A 26,585-nucleotide genomic window follows, 5' to 3' on the forward strand; every position below is an offset into this window, starting at 1 on the left:
TTCGTCCAAGTACTACCCTGTAAACTGACAGGTATAGAACGAAAATGATGATTGACAGGGGTCTGTTTATGTCGCGTATCGGCATCTCAACAGGCGTAATAATTACTATTGCCCTGCCATAAAACCGCTGCAGCTCTGGGAGAACTATAAGAGAGTTGTCAATTTATTTGAAGACACAGGAAACGTACATGAACAAAATTACCTTGCTAAAATATCCCGATCGTGTTTTAGTCCTTTATGGAAGAATTAAAGCATCCAATATAATAAATTACGTCCAAATGTTGTCTTTAAACTTTGTAAATGTTTGTAAGGTTAGCAAGATAAACGTCAAATATGTCACCTCCGCTTCTGCGAAAAGGGATGACCAAAATTCTGCAAAATTGCGCGTTTGTATCATACGCGTCTACGTTTTTGCATTTGCAGCCACGTTTAACACAGTTTTTTGCTTTTTTCTTGCAAACCAGACGACTTTCAAGGACGTGTTTTTCCCAACAGCATTTTTTATTGACGATCAACTTTTTATGTAAATCTTAATTGATTCAACATTTTAAAAAGGGATGTAAAAATTACGTTTTTAAGACTTGGGTGATTGCATTAATGGGATTTTATTCTTCACCGTCTAAAATATCTGCATTTTAAATTTCACAAAAATCCGCTGAAAAATAACTTTTGTTATTAGGCTCGAAAGTCTTAGGTGAGACACTCTGTATAATACTTTAACTTCAATGGTACAACTCATTTTACCACTTATTCGGGAATAATTGATTGTTGCTTGGAATTACAAGAACTCGTCAAATAAACTACTATTTAAGATTAATATCAAAACCGTTGCTTTAAAACTGACGTTTATTTCACAGTTCACCACGAAATCTGCTTACCAGTGGCGTCGCTTTTGGCAATAAAGCTGGTAAATTACCCACTTTTACGAATGTAAAATGTTGCTCTTGTTTATGTTTATCAGATAATAATAATAAAATGCACAATTATAATTGCAACGTCTAAAATTCATGAGGTATGATTTATTATAAAGTAGCGTTTGAGACCACGCCCATGCATTGAACATTTATTTCCATAGGCTGCTGCTCTGATTTGTTTTCTTTTTGATCACTTTGTACAGTTCTTGGTGACAAACTTGATCTTTTTAAAACAATTTCTGTAATAGTCGGACTGTCAAAGGATACCCACGCGTTTTCCATTGGGGGTTAAATCAGGAACTCAATTCTGCTTTGAAAATGTTTTTACTATATCATTCGGGAATAGCTATTTGTGTGACAAGGGAGAATAGCGTATCATTTGGGGTAAAGGACCCGTATACACAATTCGTTTTACCATCATTTTATTCTTTAAGAAAAAAACCTTAAATTCAAATTAAACTTTCTCAAAATTAAAGCTTAGGGAGAGAATACAGTACTTTCAACCTCCAAACGAGGAAGGAAATGCCTACTTTTTTTATTGAGGTAGCACAAAAAAATTAATTCTCTCGGAGAAAATATTATTACTTTTCACATTAGCAACAATAAATTTAGAACCACCCCCGGATTCGTAATTTTTTTTAACATATTCTTCGTGCTCGACAAGAAAACTCCACAACATAATTTATTATCTGCGGAGTTTATTTCTGCGCGCAAATTACAGTTTGTTTGTGTTGTTTTAAGACTTGTCTCTTACGGCAACAAAATCGATTAAAATCATCCGGATTTTGTCACGTATCAGACACCCACGATTTTAATGAATTCATCCCTGCGCCTCCACGTGAATTCCACAGAGAATCTCACTGGTAAATAAATTTTAATGTAAACTTCTCGTTATTCTTTTTCAATTAAATCCAACGTTTTGTACAAATACAGTAATACACAAAGAAACAGACGTAACACGAATGCTAATTTGAACAAGATAACATTCCGTGTTTGCCGGTTTACATCAGATTAGCACCCTTATTTTAATATTCGGGTGACTTTTAAATTCGTTTTTTTTTAAACTAACCAATTAGGGTAGATATTCGTATAAAACCCCCTGTGTTAATTCTTCTTTAAAACTATTCTAAATTCAATTTGACCCGTTAGAAAACTTTTTGTATTCTGACCGATCCGGTGCATTCCTCCCGGATCCGCATTCTTCGTTCCGTGTTAGAGCCGCTTCCACACCGGAAATCACGGAGGGAACCCTCCGGAAATCTTCCCGTCCACACATTTCATCCGTTATCGACTCGACCATCCGCATTTTAATTGAAATTATTCTTCGGGAACGCGTTCGCCGTGAAATTTACATTTAAATCCGCGATTCGTTCGAAAACGAACGAAACCTCGTCGTCGGGATTCATTTGCGATAATTAAAACCGGGCAAAAAGTCCCCGCGCGTTTGACCTCGCCGCGCCCACCGCCGAACCGTAATCTCGGCGGACGCCGCCCCCCGCGGATCGCATTCTAGCCCCATCATAACAGTTGCGGCGGTCCGGCAAAAACGGGCAATGCTCGATTATTGCCGGCCACCGATCACCGACCGACACCGGAATCCGGACTCCGGGCGGCCCACGTTAATTACCCCCGGGTCGATGGGGGACGGGACGGGTTTTTAATTTGCGATGAAAAATAACCCGGCTTCTTATTTTCGGCCTAGGAAGTTTCCCTAATCCATTACGGGGGAGGATTATCTCGGCGGAGCTGTCAATGAAACTGATGTATTATTCTATGCAGATTCCGGAATGCCTGTTTGCATACGGAACCGCCTCCTCTGTGCGTTTTGCCCAACTTTTCAAATTAAAAAAGTTGGCTCGCGTGCCGCAACTACCGGAATAAGTAAAATGCCTCCTCGTCTGTTACGTTCGAGATAAAGACCGCAACACTGGCGAAATAACGCCGCCGTCTTATTAAAGCTGAGCCGGGAAAATGATCGAGTCTGAATTATGGAAAAACAGCGATCGGAAAATTGCTATTCCCTTTGTGGCGCCTTGCGATTTTTCCCCCCTTCACCATATTTAAATGCAAATGGAGAGTCCTCGTGGCGAAATATAATATCCATCGAGTCGTCTGATGAAAAGAGAAGGCGGCGACTTCCACGCAATAAACATCCCCGGAGGATTCGCAGATCACCCGGAGGGAAAGCCGCTCCGGGTTGGTAAATCTCGGGCAGGATCTCAGATATTCTGTTTCTGGAAACTCCTGCTTAGGCCGTCAGCGTTGGCGTTGTCCGACTTATTCCCTCGAATGCGTGGCGGCTTTCAACACGTGAAAGCTCCCGGACCAGTATTTTTTTTGCCGCCCCCGATCATTTCATTCACCTCCCCCCTTCTGTCTAATTTCCCACACAAAGAAGCTGTCAAGTCTAATTATCTCTCGAAGCGCTTTTGCCACTTTCCTTGTTTCTGCACCATTACTCCTTTTACACCTTATTCGTCCTGTGACAGTAGTCCATCCATTGTGCCGGGATGAAAGCTCGTTGCGATCGTGGTTCGTTTCAGGACGAATAAAAAAAGATAATTTATTAGATACGGAGGGAAAAACGTTGAATCACGGCCGTAATTAAAGCACGACGAAAAAATCGTGTCCGAAAGGATGTCTCGTCCGTTCGTCACGAATTTTCATAATTAATTAATCGCGAAAAAGTTAATTAAGCTGATTAGCGCGGCTGACGACTCCGGGGGACGCGATTAATCAGCTAAAGCGAAATAATTTTTAATCCGGACGCGGAGTGTTTACGCGTAATGACTAATTAATTGGATCGTTCGAGTGGGATGATCGAGGAACTCAAAACATTATCAAAAATGTCCAAGTGCAGAAACCGGAAAATTCCGGGAACGGGTCGATTCGTCGAAACTATTACCGAATTAATCAAATCCAATTACGTTCGGGGGTGAAAAATTCACAGAAGTCGTGGCCGTTCCATAATTACCCCCATCAATTATTTTAAACGTTTCGTGCTCGTCAATTTCCTCGCAGCATAAATAAATTTCTGAAACGCGGAGCCGCTCTTTCCGATCGAGATTTCGAAAACGCCACCCCCGACGTAAAGTCGCAGTCATTCTTCCGGAACCGCCATTCACCCAGATTTTTCCTGAATGAACCACCCCCGGCCGTTACACGCTCGCACGAACACCGAACATTCCTACGAAACACACACAATGTCGCAACATCCCCTCCGGCTCGATTTCTAATTGCCCTCTCCGTCTGAATAAACCGCACACGATCCCCCTCCACCCCATCATCTCACCCCGACACAACATCGATCACATTTCGCCGAGCAGGTGAATGGCAAACACAAACGCCATAAGTTGTGTTATTCAAAACCGACCCTCTCGAGTACGTCACCGACGCGATTACGCCGCACCATCAAAGGGCCGGGCGGGGGCGGCCGGGACCAGATTTGCATAAAACAAGACGTCGCGGGGCGGCTCTTTTTTCCATTTGCCGCAAAACCGGCTCGTTTGTGTTTTCTTCGGTGTGTCAACGGTGGCGTCGAGGGCGCAAGACGCAATTTGATTTTCGACGAACAATTTAGGGCGACTGGAAAAATGCGAGGTGGCACGGTTGATAGAGCGGAATTATTCCGAAAGTCGGGGGGCGCAACATCAAACGTAAAACGTACGACTTGGCAGAGCCGGAGGGTAGGTCGAGTGCTCCGACCCGTCCGAAAACTACACGGTTATAAATGTTTCCAACAACGTAGCGTGCCGACGTGTACTTATACTGGTAAAGGTAAATTGACGTGATCATTTGCCAGAACAAAAACAACGTAATTTAGACTTTAAAATAACAAAATTCGCCCGCTCAATCTATTACATATTATTTTATCGAAGAGCTAACACAGCTGAAGTCAAGTTTCCCAAAAAATAACATAGAATTTTTATCCCTGACGTGGAAAACCATTTCGCATTGCAATTTTCTTTAGAACATTTCTAGCCGAATTGTGTAAAATGTTCCAAGTGGAGATCGAACGAGAAGAGGACGTCACGTGGTGTCGAGCTTATGGGATTACCATATAAATCGAGGCACCGCCCATCCGTTTGTCACCTTACCGCATTACCATTATCAATAAGTACAATTTTAAATATCTCTAATAAAGTGAAACCTTGTCGCAGTTGCAGTTGGGCGAAGAAAAATATGAAGGGATGCCTATATTCCGTTTCTGAGTTCGATGCCGGTAAGTCGTAAAACCGGGTTGTCTTAAATCAATAATAATCACCGTACATGCAAATTTATTTTGTCGGGAAGATGCTTGTGCTCGGGTCACGTTAACAAATTGGCCATCCTCGTTCTGGAAGCTGTGTGCGGGCGTAAGAGTGAGAAAACATGATGTTTGGAAGATTCCCGGTAAGGGATACTACTTTAGAGCAGGATATCCAAAAAGTTGAATTGTATCATTTTAATACCAGTAGAACGGTCCGGGCTGCATTCATTGAATGTTTTGGACGCACTGGAATCTCTCAGAGTTTTGGTCATTTTATGGCTTAGCGGCATCGGGCTCAGAAACAGAGTATAGCATGGTAGTGTGAAGTGGAAATTTGCCACTGATAATTTTGGTGCACCTATACTAACTAGAGGTATATTCACGCGAAGACTTGGTTGCCTAAAAACCAGCGCCTTTCAGATAAAAGTGATTTAGAATTTAATAAATAATCAAAACCAAATGACTACACAACAAGTTTCGTCTGTTCATCAATTAAAATGCTACTGAAAAATGACAGAAAGACTGAAACAACGGCAGCAACGTGTAATTTCTCCCTGGAGCTCTTCCATGTCATCAAATGGTCGTTTAAACACATGGAACTTCAATATCCAAATATGGCCAAACGTGTCTGGGTTGTGTTCTAGTCGTTCCCCTAAATCCCCAACAACTTTCTCCGAAATTGGAGGCCTTCCAGTTGATTTTCCTTTATTTACACATCCAGTCCGAACAAATCTGTTAATTACATCTCTAGATTGGACCACCGAAGCCGTCTCCTGAATTTGAACGTCGAGATATAAATGTCCTGCACGTGGATCTTTTCCAAAAGGACTCTCTTGCTGCCTCGACTAACTCAGAACGTCCTTTGACAATTGATAGACAATGAAAACTGCAAAGTGACAAGTGCGATATGTCAAATTCGCTCTAGCGCAGATCCAGAAACTGAGAGGCGGCACACGGTATAAATCACGGTCGACTGTCGACCTGACATTTGCAACAATTCGCAACTGGCCCGCTCTCTCGGAATATTACGCAATTATCGCGAATTTTCCCCGAACGTCACGTTGCTACCGCTAATCACTGTTGATTTTATCGGTTAATCGGCTGCCGGTCGAGTACTACCATATGGTCGGCCGAGTGAGTCGTGTTGATTAATCCAGTGGCGTGCCCCCTTCGCCAAAGATTAGAGAGCCGACTCCAAACATGATAATGATTGGAAATGTCAGGAAATTGGCCGCAGACTGTAACCTTTCCCCGTCGGCTCTCCTAAGTGGATTTCCTCGGGAAGTTTTCTTTGTCCATTGTCGTCCAATTGACCTTCTCGTCGGGAATCGCTCGACAAACAGACGTCGAAACACCCCCGGACAAACGATCAAATCGCCGCCACGATTCGAGGGCAATTCCGGAGAAATTTTTTGCATGTCGCCCCACCCCCATCTGCGTGTTTCGCCGTTTGTTTACGAGAAATCATCCCTCGTTTGCCATTTTTCAGGAGCCTTTTCAGGAAACGGTAAGGTGCTCGTTCAACGGAATGTTTTCCTTCTTGTCGAGTCACTCTAATGCATCTGCGGAGAATATGAATGGAGATGATCGTTTTGAGTGAACAAGAACCTCCGAGATCATTTCAATTGAGGTACAATTTCACTCGTCTGTGAATTTTTTAAGGACCTCTTTGCGCCAAGTGACTTTCCGGATTTTCGGTGCTTTCGAAATTTTGAAGTCGTCTCGGTTTCAGACGACAAAGGGAGTGTTTCAAGTTTTCAGGTCGCGCTTTCTTGAAACATTAACGACGACTCCTCCGGGTCGTAAAAATCCCAAGAAAAAGTCCGCAACTAGTGTGACGCTGCAATTTGTTGCAGGTGAAGCCTCGACGTGACGAAATTAGGTGGCAACCCCGACCATTTGCATAATCGTGCAGCGTGCGGGCCCCAAAGTTGTTAAACTTCCCTCCGACTTGCGTTATAAATTAAATCGTAAAACTGCGAGCCATTATTTCCAAACTTTCCGTCGGAATAAAACATTCGGCGTGATGGTAACGGCGCGTGCTGTTTATTTAATAATAAATTGGCCTCCTCTAATTAAAATCGACTCGCATATTCGTGGGTGAATGGCACGTGACAATAAAGCCACCCCTTTGCTATTATTGTTATTATTACGGAGCGAAAGTCGCCCTCACCAAAGCTCCCGGATCTGGTAATCCTCGAACATGCGCCATAATAGTTCCGGACTTGCTCCGGCACCGGCGGGACGATAATTACCGCCAGTCTTCGACAACACAACCCCCTTGAAAAATCGCACTTGGGCCAGACAATTTCCGCTGAATTATCGCCGCTCCCGCCTTTTTCAACCCGGCTTAATATTCCCACTTTTGTTTCCAGACTACTCGACGTGAATAATTCACGACAGCGGTAATGAATTAAGACCATCTGGACCGCTCGACTCTTCTTCCTGCGAACCGGCCCGCCAGAAATACGCAACAGGGCGGCTGCTTTATTAAAAACATTATAAAACTGAAAATGAAACTTTTCCATTTCGACACCACGATGCTCGATCTCACACGACTAGGTAAGAACTAATCAGACAGATAAAAACCTAAATTGAGCTGGAGAAAATACCGAACAAGACGATCACGAAAAAAAAACTACCCCCAACGAAAACATTTTCAATTAATACAAGTACGAGCAGAGAAAAAAATTATTTTCATGTTTCCCTCGATGGCAACTTTTCAGACGTCGACTGTCTGTTTATTTTCCAACCCCCGTTGTTGATCCTTTGCGCCTCGCCTCCTTCGACCCGTTCGACGTTTTCTAGTTTTGTACACGCGAAGTTTATTCAAACAACGCGAACGATTATTACAGAAATTAAGCGTCCCCCCCGATGGAAGGATCGCGACATTGTGCATGCCACCCTGTCAATTTGCGAACACATTCAAAGGATCCCTCGGCTCGTCCTAATTGAAGAAAAATAAAACGGTACTGCGCTGGCAGCTTTTCACGTAGCACAGCAGCGAGAAATTAACGAGTTCGCCAATTTCAGATAATGTCAGAAGAAATATAACGTTTAATTGTACGGCAACGAGCCATAGTGAATAAAGGACTATGTAAATAGGGCCCATTAGACGTAAACACCCACGCTTTGTGTGCCGGAATGTGCGAATTTTTGGGGGCGGCGCAAAATCAGCCGTGGAAGTTTTGGATCCTCTCGTGCCGAGGCGATTTTTCACAATGGAAGGGCCCGGGGGTGGTGGTGCGGCGGTGGATGTTAAACGTCGACGTAACGACAAGTGAAATTAAGCCGTATAACAGGACTCCGACAGCCATCCGGGCATATTAAAGTATTAAACTAAGTTGTGGTTACAATGGAGTTACAAAGTTGTGTTAATAAGGGGATGCAGCGGATCGGGACGATGCGAGCGGAGCGATCCGCGACCCGGGGTGAAAAGTCCTCCCAAGATTAAGTCCGATTCAAAACTACACACCTGTAGATTATCGCGGATAACTTCGGATGCACAACTTCATTTCGACGGAGTTGTGAGCCACCCGGGATTAAACAATTCGCAACCGAGCCAACTTCACGGGATCGCTACCGTCGGGCCCCGGAAGTTCCCACTAATGCTAAAAATCAGCCTCTCACCATGGAAAAGTCTGAAAAGTCGCACCTCGTCGACGAATAAGAGCGGCCTTGATGCCGTGACGTGCCCCCTTCTAGCATCTATTTGTCTAATATTTTATTCCAACTCTTGTTGGAAGAGAATTTCAAAGTGTGAGGTTGACAGTCGTAGACTATTTCCGTTTTAAAAAAGGAGATGAAGTCTCGAACAAGTCGTACAAAAAGGATACGAAGTGAAGGACCAACTATTTTTATAACTTTTCTTCTTGACAGGAAATTACAAACGGAGCTAAATTCGAATTTATCGGACAACAACAATTTTTGATTGGCGAATAACCGAAAATCCCACCCACGGCAACTCCGGAATCCCCCCTTGCTTCCTCTTGGCCACTTACTTGCCCTATGGTCCCGGGTGCCACCTGCCGAGCCCCCAACCCTTCTCTCACCTTCGCCGCCGACCACAAAGAACCCTCCGGGGGCACTTTTTCCCCGCGTCCCGTTTAGCGTCCATCCATCTCGCTCGTCCGAGTTAACATCCTTAACCTACGCCAAGGAAGCGGCGTCCCAACATCTGGCGTGCACCCATCTCTCCTGCGGGACGCAAGCGCCGCTGCCGCCGTTGGCGCGCTCACCGTTCCCTTTAACCAGTGACACACATGACGCCGCACGGGAAAGAAGCGTCGCGACGACCCGAAATGACGCACGCGGCCACGCGCGACAGGTGCCCAACCGACGCTCTCGCCCCGGCCGAATAAAACCCGCGACCTGTGATCTGCCCCCGTAGCGTGCGGGAACCGAATCGGGAGAGGAACGGGAGCGAGTGAACCAGGTTTGCGGTAATTAATTGCGACATAAATCACCCCCGGAACCATTGTCGGAGGGATCCGTTCGATCGGAGGCGGCGGTGGGCTCCTTTTGAATTTGGCGGGAGCGGGACCGGGACAACTTAACAAATCGATATAACCGTAAAACAGGCGAATTACGACGAGGGCCTTAATCTGTCACCGCCGCAGATAAAAACGATACGGGCCGGGGGCCTTGTCCCGGACGCGATGCGAATCGTGATAGTACTTTTTCCAGGAAGGGGCCCCGGACGCCGCCACCATTAATAAAAATTGTGCTAATAGCGCGCCGCGCCATAAATACCGAAATGAAAATTAATCGTTCCAGTGTGTTGTTGGAGTAATGACGGTGTAGAGTGGGCCGACACGCAAACGAACAGAGGCAGTAAGTCCCTCGCAGAAAAATTCACAAAATAAACACCTACTTCGATGCACTTACTGCAATATTTCTCCGGCAAAAAAAAAACAGAAACGTTTCATTCTCTTCTGCAGAGGAGATTCCAAGAACTCTGTTTCAAAAGTTTAAGACAAACACAATTAAGCTGCATTTTAAGGAAAAAGTGGGAGAGCTTTAGAAAAGTAAAAATAACAGCCCGACGAATATGAAATGTAAATGAACTGAACTAGCCTGCAGGATGCTATGCAGTTTTTAATTACGCTCTTTTTTATTTTCAGTGTTGAAAAATGAATTGAAAATTTTTGCAATTAATACATTTTTACTCTCACTCGAAGCTATAATTTGTAATCATGATTCCTAGTTAAAAAGTTATGAAAAAAAAAGTTGTTTCAGAGTTGATCGACAATAGAAATGTTTGCTGTCAAAACCAAAGAACATTTTAACTTTAACAATTTGTCACTGTTTACTGTCGTTTGAATTTTTAGAAAACTTTTCTATTGCTATTAATTAGTTGTTCAAGTACCGCTTCGATAAAAAATGACATAGTTTAGCGACGCCATCTGCAGTATGACGCACCATTCAACACAATAATGATCCGCTACATCAAACGCAAAAAACTCCTAGTGGGGGCGATTTTCACCCGTCCGCAGTAAAAACCCTCCTTTGCAGAAATGGAAAAGGTCTACTACAAGGCCACCATCATAGTTTACAACACCACGACTAAGAACGCTACGGAACCCGACGACTCCACCAACAACTGGTGGGCCTTGTCGGCTTTGATCCTGGCTGTCGGCACCGCCGCCGGCAACATCCTCGTCTGCTTGGCGATCTGCTGGGAGCGCCGCCTCCAGAACGTGACCAACTACTTCCTGATGTCGCTCGCGATCACCGACCTGATGGTCGCCATCCTGGTCATGCCTTTGGGAATCCTGACCCTGATCCGGGGTAAGAGAGAGTTTTTCGCCGGGAGGAGGACCTGGCACGGCACGCGAACCGCGACAATTCCCGGAATCAACCGGGAACGGTGACGTGGGCCGTAATGAGGGGTGCGTGCATCACGCACTTTAAAACCGCCCCCTTTCATTTTAAAGCCGCGATCGATCCCGGGGGACGGCCCCCCCGCACACACACACACGACCGCTCACCTGTTGGGTCCGGATTTACCGGAATTGCGTCCCATTACGACTGAAATAATGCCGGTTGCGGACAAAGGACCCCGAAAGCGCAAAAAGGTGAGCGGCGGCCGCAAGAAAAGGGGACGGTTTCGTGAACGGATGAGTTTCTCACACATCATCCCCGACGCGACACAATGGTGTGGCGTTATTGGGTCGCCGGGGGGTTTAATTAAATAAGTTTTTTCGGGGAGGCCGCGTGGGGAGGCGGGATGCAGGAGGGGCAGTCAGGTTGGGATCCGGGGACGGTCAATCGATCAAAGTCGCCGTCGACTGCTCACTAATCCGGAACGATAAGACGTTTTCGAGTGATTTACACTGTCGAAAGCGCAAGGGCCATCTCTGATACCGCGAGGCGTTCTGTCGCCACCGAAAAGAAAAAAAAACAGATCGCTCCGGCGAACCTCCACCTGGAGGTTTAAAATGGAAAAAGCGCCTCCGAATGGCGATTGTTTCCCGATAAGTGCGCCAGACGTGATTTAACGCGACGGGGTTGGGTTAGAGTGCACCGGCGACTGTTGCAAATTGTATCAAACGGATATTGCGTTTACAAGGTAATCAATTTTGCCCGGAACACGTTCGACTCCTTTGCGGGGGGCAGGCGTTTCACGGACGAAAATGAAGAACGTTCATTTTTCACCGCAGATTATTAAGTAGCCATCAGGTTCGCCAGGAAACCCTAGCGTGGCAGAAGGGAGGCGAGATTATATTAAAAAAATCGACGCCGAACTTCATCTGAAGGAGTTCATCTAAAAGCAATTCATTCAGGATCGGTCCTCAAAATTGCCCAACTAATTTTATGATGGAATAGTAAAAATAATAATCTATTGGAAAATAATGAGATACTCGAAGAGTTGCAAAGTCAAGATAAAAGTTAAGATCAAATCACTGGTTTGGAAATGGATTTAGAAGTACATAAAACAATATTTTATTTATTCTGCCGGAAATCTACCTGGATAATCCAAGCGCAGTTTGCGAAATAACCAAATAATCTTGTTTTGCCAGATAGGATAATAAATATCTATTGGAAAAGTTGCTATGTCAAAGGATGTCAAATCAAACCCAGATGCAAATTTATTCAAATAATCTTGTTTTTCGCGATAAAATAATAAATATGTATCATGCGTTCAAATGAAAACCTGGGTTGAGTAGGCGTTGACAAAATTAAACCATTTGGAACATCGCCAACTTCATTCATATACATTTTGGTGTCTATTATAAGCCCGTCTCACTTGACATTTTTGACATTTTAAACCGATCCCAACGGTGGCGTCGCTTGCGGCTTTTTCTGAAACTACTAAAGTTGGCAATTGACACGAAAGTGTATATGAATGAAGTGGGCCATGTTTGGAACAGTGTAAAGTTTGAATTTCTCGCCGTTTGACACGAATGACATTTGTTTATATTTAATTGGCACAAAGGCACTAAGGGTGCCCTTAGATATTTATTTCGAGAATAGGAATCACTACTTATTATACCGAGCGATCTAAAAATTTTTCATCAAGTGAGCCATGACATTATTATTATTACAACATAAAATAAAAAAATGTAAAAGTAAATAATAAAACATATTTTTCTACGATCGTGCAAAAAGTGAGTTTTCATTACATTGTTGTTAATGGAAAAAGTGCCTCTTACTTGCACTAGTACAATAAAGTCTTTATTGCACGTATCTGTCAACAGTCTGTCTAGGATCGTGCAAAAAGTGAGTGTTTATTGCATTTTTCACACACGACGCACAGGAATGAACTGTTATTTATCGTTGTTTTTTCTCGTTTTTTTGTTTGATCGTAGAAAAAATGTTGAATGCAACACGCGCAAAAATGTGTTATTGCACTCGTGTGTAATAACCATTAACTCTTTACACTTGTTGCATAAATAACTACATATTTTAATTTTCATTTAAATACGCGCCAAATATGCTGCAGTCCAACGACATTCATTTCCACTGTCATGGCCCACTTGACAGAAAGACTTTTGGATCGCTCGGTATTATATTATATTATTTTTAATGTAAAACATTACAAAGAAAGAAAAAAACAGGAATATTTTTTGTTTATAAATTTTAGGTTAGCTGTCAACAAGCTTTAATTACAACTGTCAATCTACACTTTAAAAAAGCAAAACAATGAACGGTTTCCAACGCCTTCCCAGCCCAGGATTTCATTTGAACGCCCGATATTATAAAACAATATAAAAGTTCCAATGTCAAGATACAAAATCAAAGTTAAGTCATTGATTTGGAAATAAATTTAGAGATTATTGTTTTATTTATTCTTCAAGAAATAATCCACCTGGATATAAATATTTAATGGTTTCCAGTAAAAATAAAGAAGAATCCAATAAAAAGGCAAACTATTTTTATAGAAAACTGATAAATTAACATTTTAAAATGCATTAAAAGAATATTTTACTCTCTAATGATGATCGTCGGTACCTACTTAAATAAAATATTAACTTTTTCTTCTAACTTAATGGAGGTACTGTCCCCATTTTAAAAAATAACAACCTTTCAAAGTATTCTTCCTCGATCGACTCTCTCAAGATGTTTTCGTTTCAATATTTGATAACTTTCTAATAAACAAAATGCCGAAACTAAACATATTTTTTGTTTAACACTGTTCGGAAATTTTCTTTGCCTTTCTGGAAATTCTTTTTCTTATTACAAGTTTTGGAATCCTGCATTTTTTTTAAATTACACATTCCAGACATAACCACAAATTGTTACACAGAGCATCCTGCAAAGAAACCCAACTCCATCTTACTGAAAAACAATCTGCAGCAGAATCTTCACAATTTGATTTTTAAATTTTTTTTGACGTCAATTTAAATTTTTCGTCAGCCTCTTAATAGACATTTCATTGTAATCTGAGCCACGACTATACACATGTTACGTGAAACGTCAACAAACACTTCCCAACCGCACTTCCTCACACAACACACTTTCTCACAATTTAACAAAATAAATAATGTCCTCGCATGATTTTCTTAAAAAAAAGGCAAATTTTTTTTTTATAATAAAACCTTACTCGCAAATTAACCTCCGCCGTTTTTCGAATTTTATTTCTTAGTCGTCTTGATCATAATACGATATTCTGACGAGCTTTGGATACGTTGCAGATCACGGTTAAAGTCTCGTGGAGCAGAATAAGCCTGTCTAAACAGAACTAACAGCAAGGGAAGACCATAAGTCATTTGACGGAATCCTATCTGATATAAAAGTGTCTCTTTCTTCTCTCGAAAACGGTGGATGATGGAGCATTCTGCTTGTCACTTTTGAAACGTTACCAGTCAACAGAATTATCTTCCGAAGAGAAAAAGCAAAAAGAATTGAAAGAGACGAATCCACTTTGATTTTTTTGTTGTTTGCGTAGCGCAGCAGCAAGTTAATTCTGAAAGAAGCTTCATCAAGGCGGTTTTAATAGCCCGCATAAAAATATTTATCTCTGTTTTTATTGCAAGAGTTGCATTCGGACGACCCCTTTCAGCCTAATCGTCCCTGGATCAGAGCGCCGCCGCCCACCCGCCACCACATTTTCCATTCAGCCATTTCCCTATCGCGGAATCGCGATTATCGTCTCGGAAATCCGCATTTTCCGATACGTTCCCAAGACGTACGACCGAAAATAAGCATTCGGTCCGCGTTCCCCGACACGAACCGATTTTTTCCCTGTCCGAACACGTGTTCCTCGCGGCGATAACAAGACAGATAATGTCGTCGGTGCGATTTATCGCGCACGCGACTCCCCGATCGCTTTAAAAACGAAACCACCCCGCCGTATTAATTCTCATTACAACTTTGACATCTCCGGATGGATCTCGCCGGGTGGCGAACACATTAAGCGAGGATCTCGGGGATACTTCGCCCGGCGAAATCTTCTCCGAGAGATTACCGCTAAATTGCTCGCCTCACTCGTGATCCCGCTCATCCGTCTCTTGGAACGTTTTGCGGTCGGCGGCGGTGTGTGCCGGAGACGTCGTTCACTTATAAATCTCTTAAGAGAGCGCGTGCGACTCTCGACTGCGACGAGCGACGAGCTTATCATGCACGGGGGTCCGCATTAGGTGCTAATCTCTTTAATCGATCCTGCAGACAGACGTCGACGCGACGTAAAACTCCCGTTTTACGCCGCACTAAAACCGACCACCCACGATGATTTACGCCCGCGAGAAATCGCAGGTGCGACGCGGAAACTCGCCAACTCGCAGGAAAAAAGAATTAATGGCGGACATTACGCCGGATGAAATTTTTCCCTCCTGTTTTTCTCCGCCTTAATCCGGACGAAAGTGGCCGCGCCGCGGGAATCCGACTCGCTGCAGTCGTCCCGTTTTTTGCGGCGAAAGCTCCGCAGCAGGACCGCTAAAAACACCAACTGACACTCGCTACTCCTTCCGGTCGCGGTCGCGACTTCCTGCTGCCGCAGGAAATTAATTGCTGGCAAAAAATTCGAGTGGTGTCGTTCTGTCGATTAATCTGAAGTGGTGGCTCGAATCGGAGAGACGCTTTGTTTCATTTTCCGCGATTGTTTCCGCGGTACGTACACTTTTTCAATTATCTCGAGCCCCGAGAGCGTCGCTGAAAAATCCATTTCGACCACTCCAACGCGAACTGGACGACAAATTAGAGAGCGACACTTTAAATCTCGTGCGATTAAAACATAAAAAATCATCCCACTGCACAGATGACATACCGGGAAATTCTCGCTTGGATCAACAGAGCAGAGGCGTCTCGTCGATGACACCCACGAGGGTCACAAGTGCACAATCGAAACGTCCCGATCAATTTTGATTAGTGACGTGCAGCGTTCGCCGGCGAAAGTCTTCGGCTCTTCGATTTTCACCGAAAATCCCATTCGTCTTGATCGGTTTGTCAAAAACCCTCCAATAGCTCTCGCTCGGACGCTTCTTTTCTTAATTCCTTTGTATGGAGTGCCTCGACGGAAAAATCACCCTTTGATTCGCAACAAAAAGACCCAAGAAAATCCACCGATTCGTAAACGTATTCTGCACGGTCGGCGAGACACCGTTCCCGATTTGATCAGATTCCGTCGAATTTTTCTCACATAATGGAGCTATATTTACGTACCGACGGTTCGATAAACACCGCTCACAAAGAGGTTATGTCTAGGCGTTTCGCCTCTTGCACTATTGTCAACAAATCAACGCCTCCGACCCAGATGGGATGGAAATTTCTGGGGGGCGAAAAAACCGCCCCCGATGCACACATTCCCGGATTCCTCCGGCAATTAGCCCCGTGCAAGGCACGGTGCTTATCGATTCGGTCATCGCCGTTTATATTGCGAGGGTCTCGTTAATTCCTCGAAGGAAACATCGTTTATTCACCCCTGTCCTCCTAAATAAGATCATTAAAAATTCGTTTTTCGATTCAGCTTAATTGGCGCCGACTTCGCGAAATTCGATTGTCGTCGTGGCACTTTATTTGTCGACTTTCACGCCAATTTGTATGTAAATCGCGTCCTAATGAACGGAATTAAGGAGCCGCGAAAGCAAATAAGAATTAATCGAATCAAACAAACCCCCTTTGACGGGCGCGTCCTGGACGAGGTGTTTGCCACTCACCTGAAACAGAAAAAAAAACGTAAGAATCCTGCATCGATCGGTTCACACAGATATATTTATACATCTGGCATCGATCCCCCGCCCGGATGAATGGCCAACCGGATTATTTTTAAGCGGGCGGGACGAAATCTTCCGGGGGTAAAAAAAACACTAGGTAATCCGAACGTTTTCGCTCGAAGCCGTCAACGATATTATTAACTCCGGTTAATTATTCAGATCTGTCGTAAGCGAAATTATCGACGTTTCGATTATTATTATTTAATCGTCGCTCGGATCATTCCCGGAGCGACATAAATAGCACCGTTACCTACACACGGGCTCAGAAATTGAGTTTAATGAAGCAGACGGGAAATTCTTCCGATGAAAGGGCGGAATTAAGGCAGGGGGTGCGCGCCGCCCGGATTGGAATTCACACAAATTCCGGCAACTGTAAAAACGGCCGGGTAAGCAAAAGTTAAAAAAAAAGAACATCAAATGTAAAAAGTACGAACGTTTCACTAATCCCATCAAAAATTAGTGAAGCAGTTCAAAGTCTGAGCGAAACAGGACTGCAATTTCTCGGAAATTTCGCCAATATTGTTCCGCTTGAACCCGGGATGACTTATTGTGCGAATCGTGATCGATAGTTATTAGAGTCCACCTCCGGACCGCCCCCGTACAATAGAAACGGAAGCTCTTTATATCGAGCTCTGGTAGTTTTTTTCTTCATTGTGGCCAAGAAAAACATCCTGCCGGTCGAAAATAGCCGAATCCTTTTCAACCCGGACAAAGCGGTACAGAATTAACCTGGTGGAAAAGTGCATCGGAAACAATAATCATCCGTCCAAATGGAGTTCCTGGCAATTAATCCCGCCGACCGTTGTGCAAATAGCTCAACACTCGACCGAGACCGCACGATCGTTCCCGCTGAAATATCGCCCCGAACATTGCAACCCCATCATCGAACGCAATAACTGTCGGTCCGAAACGACCCTCTGCCGCTGCCGAACAAAGACAACATAATTACGCCGCCCCCGTGAAAGAATCGGCAGACGCGTGCGGCGCGAATTAACCCCCGAACCGGCCCCTTTTTGTCCAGTTATTAGATCCGTTTCGATTGGGTCCCGGATCGGGGGTCGTCAAGGCGTAAATAATGAAAACCTGACGGGGAAATGGGAAAAAAAGTACAAGGGGAAATTTATCGACTGGACGCATCGATTCGTCGCCATTTTCGCCACCATCGATCCGACGAGAAACGAAGAAGAAGGTATTGGATGATAAGCGATAAACTTAAAAATAGACGAGGTTAATCAAGTTTTGAAAGCTCGTTAAACAGCGACGAGGAAATTGGGGACGGCGAACAGATTTCGCGCGGACCAATATGATTATGAACTAGCCGGAAACTTTCATTAGCCGGTAATTAGGCCGGTCCCGGACTAGTCCGGGTCGGGCAAGATGTTGCACAACACCGGACGCGTCTATTTTTATCGGGTGATTAAAATTAAATCCGGGCAAATTAAAAAATCCCCTAGTTTAATCCCGGCGAAATTCTAGCCGAATTAATCCGAGAATAACGATCCCGGCCAACTTTTTATTTCCAATTTCGGCGAAATTATAATATTTTTCGTGGATAATTATCGGTGCGCCGGAAGCGTTTCCGGTCGATCGGGGATCGCCTCCGGGCCTGGATTCTTCAAGAACGCCTGTTTCCGAGACTAACTCGCGTTTAAGCGATTACCTCATTATCTACTTATCGAGCGGGATCTGATTTGAGCCGGCTTTTTCCCACTGTAGCGTAAGGGATGATGGCCGTTTAAAAAGTTAATGGTGCGGAAACTTTCCAAACGCACCTCGAATGCTGTAAATTTTTCGGCCAGCGTTAAAATAACACCCCTCGCGGCCCCGTTAAAACACGAAAAGTGCCCGTTTACACGACTAGACTACAACTCGAGCCGCACAAGGTCAATATTGAACGAATTACAACAATAACATTCAAAATCGCTTAATTAACCCCGCGCACGCCGCCTCCCGCCAAGATTTTCCGACTTTATCGTCGCCGGTTCTGTTTGATCAGCGCCGTCGAATTTCAGTTAAAACAAGCTCAAATTAGCTCGTTTAATTTCGCGATAACTGTTTGGGTTTCCGGTGGCGGTCGCTTCGGTCCAGCTCTGGCGGCAGTTTATTAAAAACGGGGGTGCAGCGGCCGGAATGCACAACTCATAACACTACAATCCCGGCTCGATTCCCACAACTTTTTCTAGTGGATCTCGTCGAGTTTCCATCTGGTTCTATTAAATTTCGCGCCCGACGGAGCGCACTCGAGTGCGGCATTCTTTCGACAGTCCCCAAGTGAAGTGGTGGGGGCGGCGGCGGCCACCCCAAAAATTTAATTCGTTTCGGTCCTGCGTTAAGTCCGTCCTAATTCGGACCTCGCCGAATCCAGAATATTTATTCCGGGAGCCCGGACGATCATCCTGCAGCCGTGGGGATCATAATAAAACGTCGTGACACGACTGGAAAACGCGAAAAATGAATTTCCCGAGTATGTAAGCGAGCCCCGGTGGCGCACTCACGTCCTATTTCCCGTGGAAATCCGAGTTTGTCAAGGTGCGTTAGGGAGGCTTCTGCTCGGGCTTTTCATATCGATGGGAATCAATTTAGGGGTAGGTGTGCGTGTGCCGGGAACTAACCGCGAACCCGACGCCTCCCCCGGAATTATTCCGGAGGGCGATAAAATCGCGCAGTCGGATTTGCGTCAGCTATTTTTACGCACCATTGTTGTTCACTTGTCCCGATTTAGGGGTTGGTCGTGACGGCGACGTAAATCGCGATTTCGTTCCCTCAATTTTAAACGGCATCATCCTGTAAAGTCGCTCACGACGGATTCATTTTCTTATTCATCCGGGTCTGGAGGGTGTGTTTTGGGCGGCGGCGGTGGAGGTGCTATTATTAAGTGCGAAACCGCCCCATTTTAAATTAAGGATATGAGATCGGCCGACCGATTAACCGTTGGAAAAAAATCGAACCCGGCGGTGTTAGTTAATTAAGTTTTCGACGGCGGTGGCAGCGGTGTCCTGCGATTGTTCCAGTACGTAGCCGCCCCAGATCGGAGTTCCGGGCGTATTGTGAGCCAACATTATAAAACGAAATTTTAGAACATATAAAAAGCAATTTTTCCTGCCTCTTCTCGCGCTCCTGGGTAATAAATATTTCATGGACGTTTCGGCTCTGAATCGACGAACTGGCGCTCCTTCATGCGGTTATTATTTAAGGAGCCATCGGTTGCAAATTGCCGCTCCAAATTGGAAAATAAACAAGGACAGACGACGAGCAATTCAATCCCCGAAATCTATGAATAGTTTTCTGATTCTGACGGGAAAATCTCGACCCGGCGACCGTCCCTCTCGTCTTTGAAGCCGCCGCACACGTCGTGTGCTGTCAGACGGAAGGGCCGCCCCCGAACGAGCCGGCCTCGACCGCCGATGCGTTTCTTCACCCCGAACTCTGCATCCCCGACTCGAATCAACCCGATTAGGGCGTTCACCACAACACCTAATCAATTCGGGTGGCGAGGGCGCGAATCCTTTTGTAAAACGCCAAGGAATGGATTTATAATTGGGGCGCGCTCCGCCGCCACTCGATGCACTCGATTTTCCGCGGGCCTCAGCATGATCCGGAGACCACTCGACGACGGCGCCCAAATGCACACGCAAATTGATTCGCGCCCCCATTCTCGCCCGAGTGGCCCTTCACCTTGCTCGCCTCAGTTTCGGATTTCGGTCCTCCGGTATATTTTTTTTCCGGGAGCCCTCGACGCGGTCTTTACGTCCTATTTGGCAAATCCCCGCGTCGGTGATGCCGAGATCTCGTGAAATGTGGCACGCTCGAGAGTCGTCGAAGATCAGCCGCCATATTTGAATTCGTACGGGCGCGATCTGAATACGAGACCCTTCGAATGAAGGGTCCCGGAATCGATTGTGATTTTGTTGCGGGATTAGCAGTCGTGACGTTGGCGGTCTCGCAGATGATTGGGTTCCGGTTGTTTGATTAATCGATCAACCGGACAATGGGTTAATCAAACACCTGATTGTCGGCTCTTCCCCCGGAAAAATGTACATAAATACGCGATCTTTCAAATCGACGACCGACTCCGGTGCGTTCCGCGTAAAACCGCACATTGCAATCTGCAATATCAACCGACCCGTCTCGAATCAGCCGCAACTAAATTCTATATTAATTAAATCACACTCGTGTTTGCCTTTCCCTGCGGCGAGCTTCATCAGAATCTACACACGAGAGGAAACTTTTTCGTCGCCACCCCAGAAAAGCCGTTTAAATTAATTAGCTCCGTTTCTGGAGGAGCTCCGACGAGAAAAAACCCGGATTTAATTCGTTCCGGATTAATTAAAGATCGATTTAATTAAAGATTTATTCCCTTCGGCCGGAATCTAGTTATGTCTTTGAGACGTGTCTACCGATTTATCGGAAAAATCCGCATTAGGTGTCTGCACGGCGTATCTAAATTGGAAAATTAGGGGACGGTTTTTGATTGGGCGCTCGTTTAAATAGCGCGCACCGCAACAACCTCATGTATACAAATAACGAGAGCCATAATTTAATCCCGTAATGCGCCTTTACGACCGTCGATTCCTGATTAGTGACGTAATAAAGTCGGCGAAAGCTCATGGGATTAAATTGATTGGCGCTTAAAATGAATCCGGGCTGCGGGAGGCTGCGTCGGTTCCGGTTTATGACCGCCGACAGCTGGCCCGGATTATTATTGGTGCAACACTTAATAACCGCCGACTGGATCGTCCGGCCCAGGAAACTCCGTAATTAGAGTAGCTCCCCGGAGCGCCTCCTCCACATTCAAATTCCGTTAAAAATAGCAACTTGAGCTTCTTATTGTTCGCCTCGTTGTATGTACTAATGATCAATTTGGCATTAGTGTCCGTCGTTCGCTTCCCGTCCGGATTAGCACCGTGCAAGATTCCGGGCTTTCATCCGGCTCTTCGATTCTTCACCGCCGGCGACGCTTATGGTAATGCCTCCTTGAAAAATGGCATAATAAGCAGATCCGCGGGGAAAAACGTCAGTTGTTCGGAGGTATCACACCCTTGACAAATAAAAAAAAACCTGTATCGCCGCCTCCACGCAATCGTTCCGGATATAAAAGCATTGTTGTTTCGTTTCGGAATTATCTCGGCGGAAACTGGTGCGAATTAGAGATGCGGCCCGAAAAGCCGTTCCCGTCCGGATTTTTAATTAAACGCATTTCGCCGTGATCGCGTGTGCATGTGTGCTCGTTAATTCATGTGATGGGGGCGGACGTCGCGGGGACGGCGCTGCCTTTAATGTTTAATGTGACGATTCTCTTTTTCCAGGTTATTTTCCGTTGCCTTCGATCTACTGTCTCGCCTGGATATGTCTGGACGTGCTGTTCTGCACCGCCTCCATAATGCATCTGTGCACAATCAGCGTCGACCGCTACTTGTCCCTCAGCTACCCCATGAAATTCGGCAGGAACAAGTCCAGACGCAGGGTCATCCTCAAGATCGTCTTCGTCTGGCTGCTGTCGATAGCGATGAGTCTGCCCTTGAGCCTCATGTACTCCAAGGTGAGACCTCTTCTTTTATTCACGCCCTCGACCCCCTAACCTTTTCCGTAATTGGTACAGGACCAGGGCTCCTTGATAATAGACGGCACGTGTCAGATTCCCGATCCGCTCTACAAATTCATCGGATCCATCATCTGTTTCTACATCCCCCTGCTGGTGATGCTGGTGACTTACGCCCTCACCGTGCGACTCCTCGCCCAGCAAAGACAAAACCTGGGCACTCCCGATTGGTCCAGCAACTGGATGGGCGGACCCACCACCACCGCGCTAGGTAACACTCGTCTAAATTCGCCCTTTGACAAAGTGAAAAGTGAGCCGGGGCGAGGCTCGACTAGTCGACTTTATCACTTGCCCTTTCCGGGCGTGCGATGAATAGACAAGAGACGACCCTAACAAGTTTTTAATGCAATTAACCGCCGCTGATGGCCTATTTGGAAAATTTCCAGAGCGCCGATGCACTTGGCGGAAGCTCCTGAACGCGACCAAGGCGAACAAGCCGGCGACGCCGCAGCACGCCCACCACTCGGCCGCCTCCACCGATACCGAACTCACCACCATCGACACCCACGACCTCTGGATACAAGAGTCCGAACCCACGCCGTGCACCATGTCGGCGCTGGGACAGTTCGGCGCCGAGATGCTCAAGCTGTCGAGGGGCCTCGAGGCGGCCTCGCACCTGGGGGTCTCCCCCAAAAGCGGCGCCTCCCCCGGCAGGAACATGCTCAAGATCAGGTCGGAGCTATTTTCGTTCGATTATTACACCCCAACTGCAATAACATTAAAAATTGCCGTCGCCGCCGAGAAAGAAATCCAATTAAATCGAAAACCGGTCGCGTTCTCGTTATTATTCTTATTGGCGAGGGTGTATTAATCCGTTCGGTTGGTACGCTTTGTTCGGTGGGTACGGCGATGTTTACCCCTGGCTCATCAGGTAATTACCGCACCGAATCAAAATACGATTAGTCGCTTGATAGCTCCAAAATCCGGCGCAGAACTGCACCCCACAATCGAATATTCAAATGGAATGCTCCGACACGGCCGACGAGCGGTTTTATTGTAAAACAAAATCGTTATTTCCTCGGTCGGTGGACCAAAAACCGCTCGTTAGGCGGCACTCGACTTGTTAAAAAGCGACGGCAATTTAAATACAAAAACGCTCCTGATGCACCACATACGCAAGAGTCAAATCGCGGCCGTTACCGTTCAACCAGAGCAAATGAGAAACCATCCATTCGGAATGAAACTCTCCTTCACCAACTAAAAGTTTTATTTCTTTCCATTTGCCACGATAGCGGAACGGCTAATGACAAATTCCTCCGACGGTTAATCTCGGACGATCCCGGAATAGTAAATTTCGACAAACAAATTAACAGATCAACACCATTAAATCCCATACATATTTGACCATCGGCGGAGTTCGCACGACCGCTAGCTGCAGCGCGCCACCCCCACTCCCGCCGCGCCGAATCCGCATTCTAATTAAAAACACAAGACACGCGAGTCTGAAATTAATACGACGAGAGTAGATTTATCGCGTTTGCGATAATAAAATTCCTCTTCCAGTTCCGGGGAGCGGAGCACGGACAGCCTGGCCGACTCCCACTCGTCCTTGCTGACTCCGGAGTCGTCCCCTTGGACGTCGAAGAGACGGCGCGCTTCCACCTTCCACGAGGGCGACACCCGAGACGAGAGTCCCTCGCCGAGGTGGCGCAAACGAGGCTCCAGCTTCCACGAACCCCGCTGCTCCGACGTTTCGTCCGATCTATCTTCGGAACCCACCGAGAGCTCGTCCTTTCCGCTGCCGCCACCCTGCACGTGTCCCTACTTCGGCGACAAACAGTCCGACAAGTCGCCGCCACCGAAACCCGCCGAAGTCAAGATCATTCCCTCGGGCGGCAAACTGTCGCTGGAAGTGGACAAGCCGTCCGGTTCGCCGCTGAAGAAGTCGCTCCGGAGCAGGAGCAGCAAAGGAAGCAGCGCGGACTCGTCCCCCAACAACATCGTCGTCACCTGGGAAGCCTCCAGGCGCAGTCACAGACGAGGTAAGCGGTCTCCTCGTATCACGATCTTCCCCCTGCATCTTGCGTCTTAGGTTCCAGTTTCGGCAACACCAAGACGACGATTTTGAGCACTCAGAGGACTCCGCTCCTGTTGAGGCGCTCCGCAACCTTGAGACAGAACGGTCACGGCGCCGTCACCCTCAAAGACAAGGGCAAGAACCCGTCGTCACCGTGTCTGCTCCAGAGGTACAACTGCAACAACGCCGCCGTCACCACCAAGAGCGTCCGCTCGCACCACTCGAGGAACTCCAGCGTGATCTCGAGGAACTCCTCGAGGCACGGCCGGATAATCCGTTTGGAACAGAAGGCGACCAAAGTGTTGGGTGTGGTGTTTTTCACTTTCGTAATATTGTGGGCGCCGTTCTTCATCCTGAACTTGCTACCGGCGCTATGTTCGGAGTGCGACAAGGACCTCGACAATTGGGTGGTGCAGTTGGTGACGTGGTTGGGTTACGCCAGTTCGATGGTGAATCCGATCTTCTACACAATATTCAACAAGGTCTTCCGGCAGGCTTTCAAGAAGGTGCTGACGTGCAAGTACCGAAAAACCGCATGGAGGCCGCACAGGTGACAGGTGAAAGTGAAGACGCCCAAATGAACGTTCCAATTGTAAAAACTCGTGTCGAACAGGTGTTTGATGTGGTAACAATTCCTATACTATAGTACTAGGACCGCAGGTCCGGCCCTGACTGAGCTGCACCGCACTGAGTTATTATTGTGATAAATCTAGTGTTAAGGATCAACGGTTCTCGAAACCGGTAAAGGGGAAAAAATGCTTCTAATGAGTATCTTAAAGAAAATATGTTTATATGTTGTGTAACGTAAGTGTAGCATAGTCGAATACCAAGAGAATTCCTACCGACTGTAGTTCCATAGCAGAATAAATTGTTCGCAGAAATTCTCGATTGTTTCTTGGTATCAAGACCACCACCCCCGAATTATGCACGTCCACGATAATTGAATAAAACATCCGCGAACCCTCTCGTCCGAAGAATACGAACCAAATTAGGTTGTGATTTTAAGGAGATTTCCCTCAGGATCTTATGGACACAAAAACTGCCTCCGTCCGTATTTAAGAAAAGCCGGGATATAAAATTTATCAGGTGAAAAAGAATCGCTCGGGAAATGTGAACGCGAGTGTTCCGCGGCATATTCGATCCGCGTTACCCTCCTATCTAATAATAACAAAACAAGAGATTGGGGGTTGGATTTTGACGGGCGGCCGATACCGGCCTCAGGTGTAACGTTCCACCTCCGGGGGGCCTTTGCGATGGATGCCGCGACCCACATCAAACGCCCCACACTAATACGACTTCGCACGCCGGAAAAACGTTTACGGTGGTAACACTTCAAAAGGACAATAAGTCCCATTCGTCCCGTGAAATATTAAATCTCTCTCTCGCTCTCTCTGCGGAAATAACACGGGCGGAGGTTGAGTGGAAACAGACGTCACCGACAGCACGAAAAGGAGAAATCCGTGCCGAATTCAAAAATAACAAAGCATTTTTGGCTCGTTTGTCGAACTAAATTCGGAGCTGCGAGCTGCGTCCCCCAAGGCGCCACGCCCGCACCCACTCTTTACGCGAATAATAACGATTGTTGGGGGCGGGGGACGAATAAATTTCCAAACTAATTGTACCAACACGTGGACCCTTAATTCGTTCTATTGCGGTGAAACGCTCACCGCGGAGATTTCTCGAGTTACGACGGTATAAATGTCGGCGACAAAATTATGTATGACACTTATGGCGAAACAAGTTACCAACATCTGCGAGCATAAACCGCTGGAAATGCGCCGCCGACCCCTCCGACACCCCGAGAAATTCTGCATTCGAAACTGCCACAACTTTTCCATTATCGTCGTCAAAAAACAAACCGCCCCCTGTTCGCCGCAGCTCGGCTTACGGCGGGGGTAATTAAAAAGAGTTTCCGAATAAAACCCTGGCCGCTCCTCGCACAAGAACAAGACGTTTCTCCCGCGTCATCTTTTCACCGTTTCAAATGGAAATCCCGGAGGTTCTCTAAAAAACAAAAAAACTTTTTCGTCGCAGAGGGCACGGTCGAATTTTATTTTAAAACTTGGCCGCTCCTTTGTGCTGTTTAATTGATACAATTTAGTTAATTGACGGTGATTTCGCTCGGAATCGGCGACTGTAGAAAGCCCGTCGT

General features: G+C 46.0%; 2 protein-coding genes across 2 annotated transcripts in view; one reads left to right on the forward strand and one right to left on the reverse strand.

Moving 5' to 3' along the window:
- The window catches only part of Rpn2 (Regulatory particle non-ATPase 2), an 85,065-nt gene that overhangs the window by 20,680 nt on the left and 37,800 nt on the right, over positions 1–26,585 (reverse strand). The window lies entirely within an intron of this gene.
- On the forward strand, positions 9,421–25,307 carry 5-HT2B (5-hydroxytryptamine receptor 2B). The gene is made up of 7 exons (XM_069047921.1): positions 9,421–9,996; positions 10,678–10,953; positions 22,124–22,356; positions 22,417–22,627; positions 22,803–23,088; positions 23,920–24,398; positions 24,449–25,307. Exons 2-7 carry the CDS (start codon positions 10,680–10,682, stop codon positions 24,985–24,987), a joined length of 2,022 nt encoding a protein of 673 aa, XP_068904022.1. The 5' UTR covers positions 9,421–9,996; positions 10,678–10,679; the 3' UTR covers positions 24,988–25,307.

This window comes from Tenebrio molitor, chromosome 5, assembly GCF_963966145.1.
Source record: "Tenebrio molitor chromosome 5, icTenMoli1.1, whole genome shotgun sequence".
In the NCBI taxonomy this organism is placed as follows: domain Eukaryota; kingdom Metazoa; phylum Arthropoda; class Insecta; order Coleoptera; family Tenebrionidae; genus Tenebrio; species Tenebrio molitor.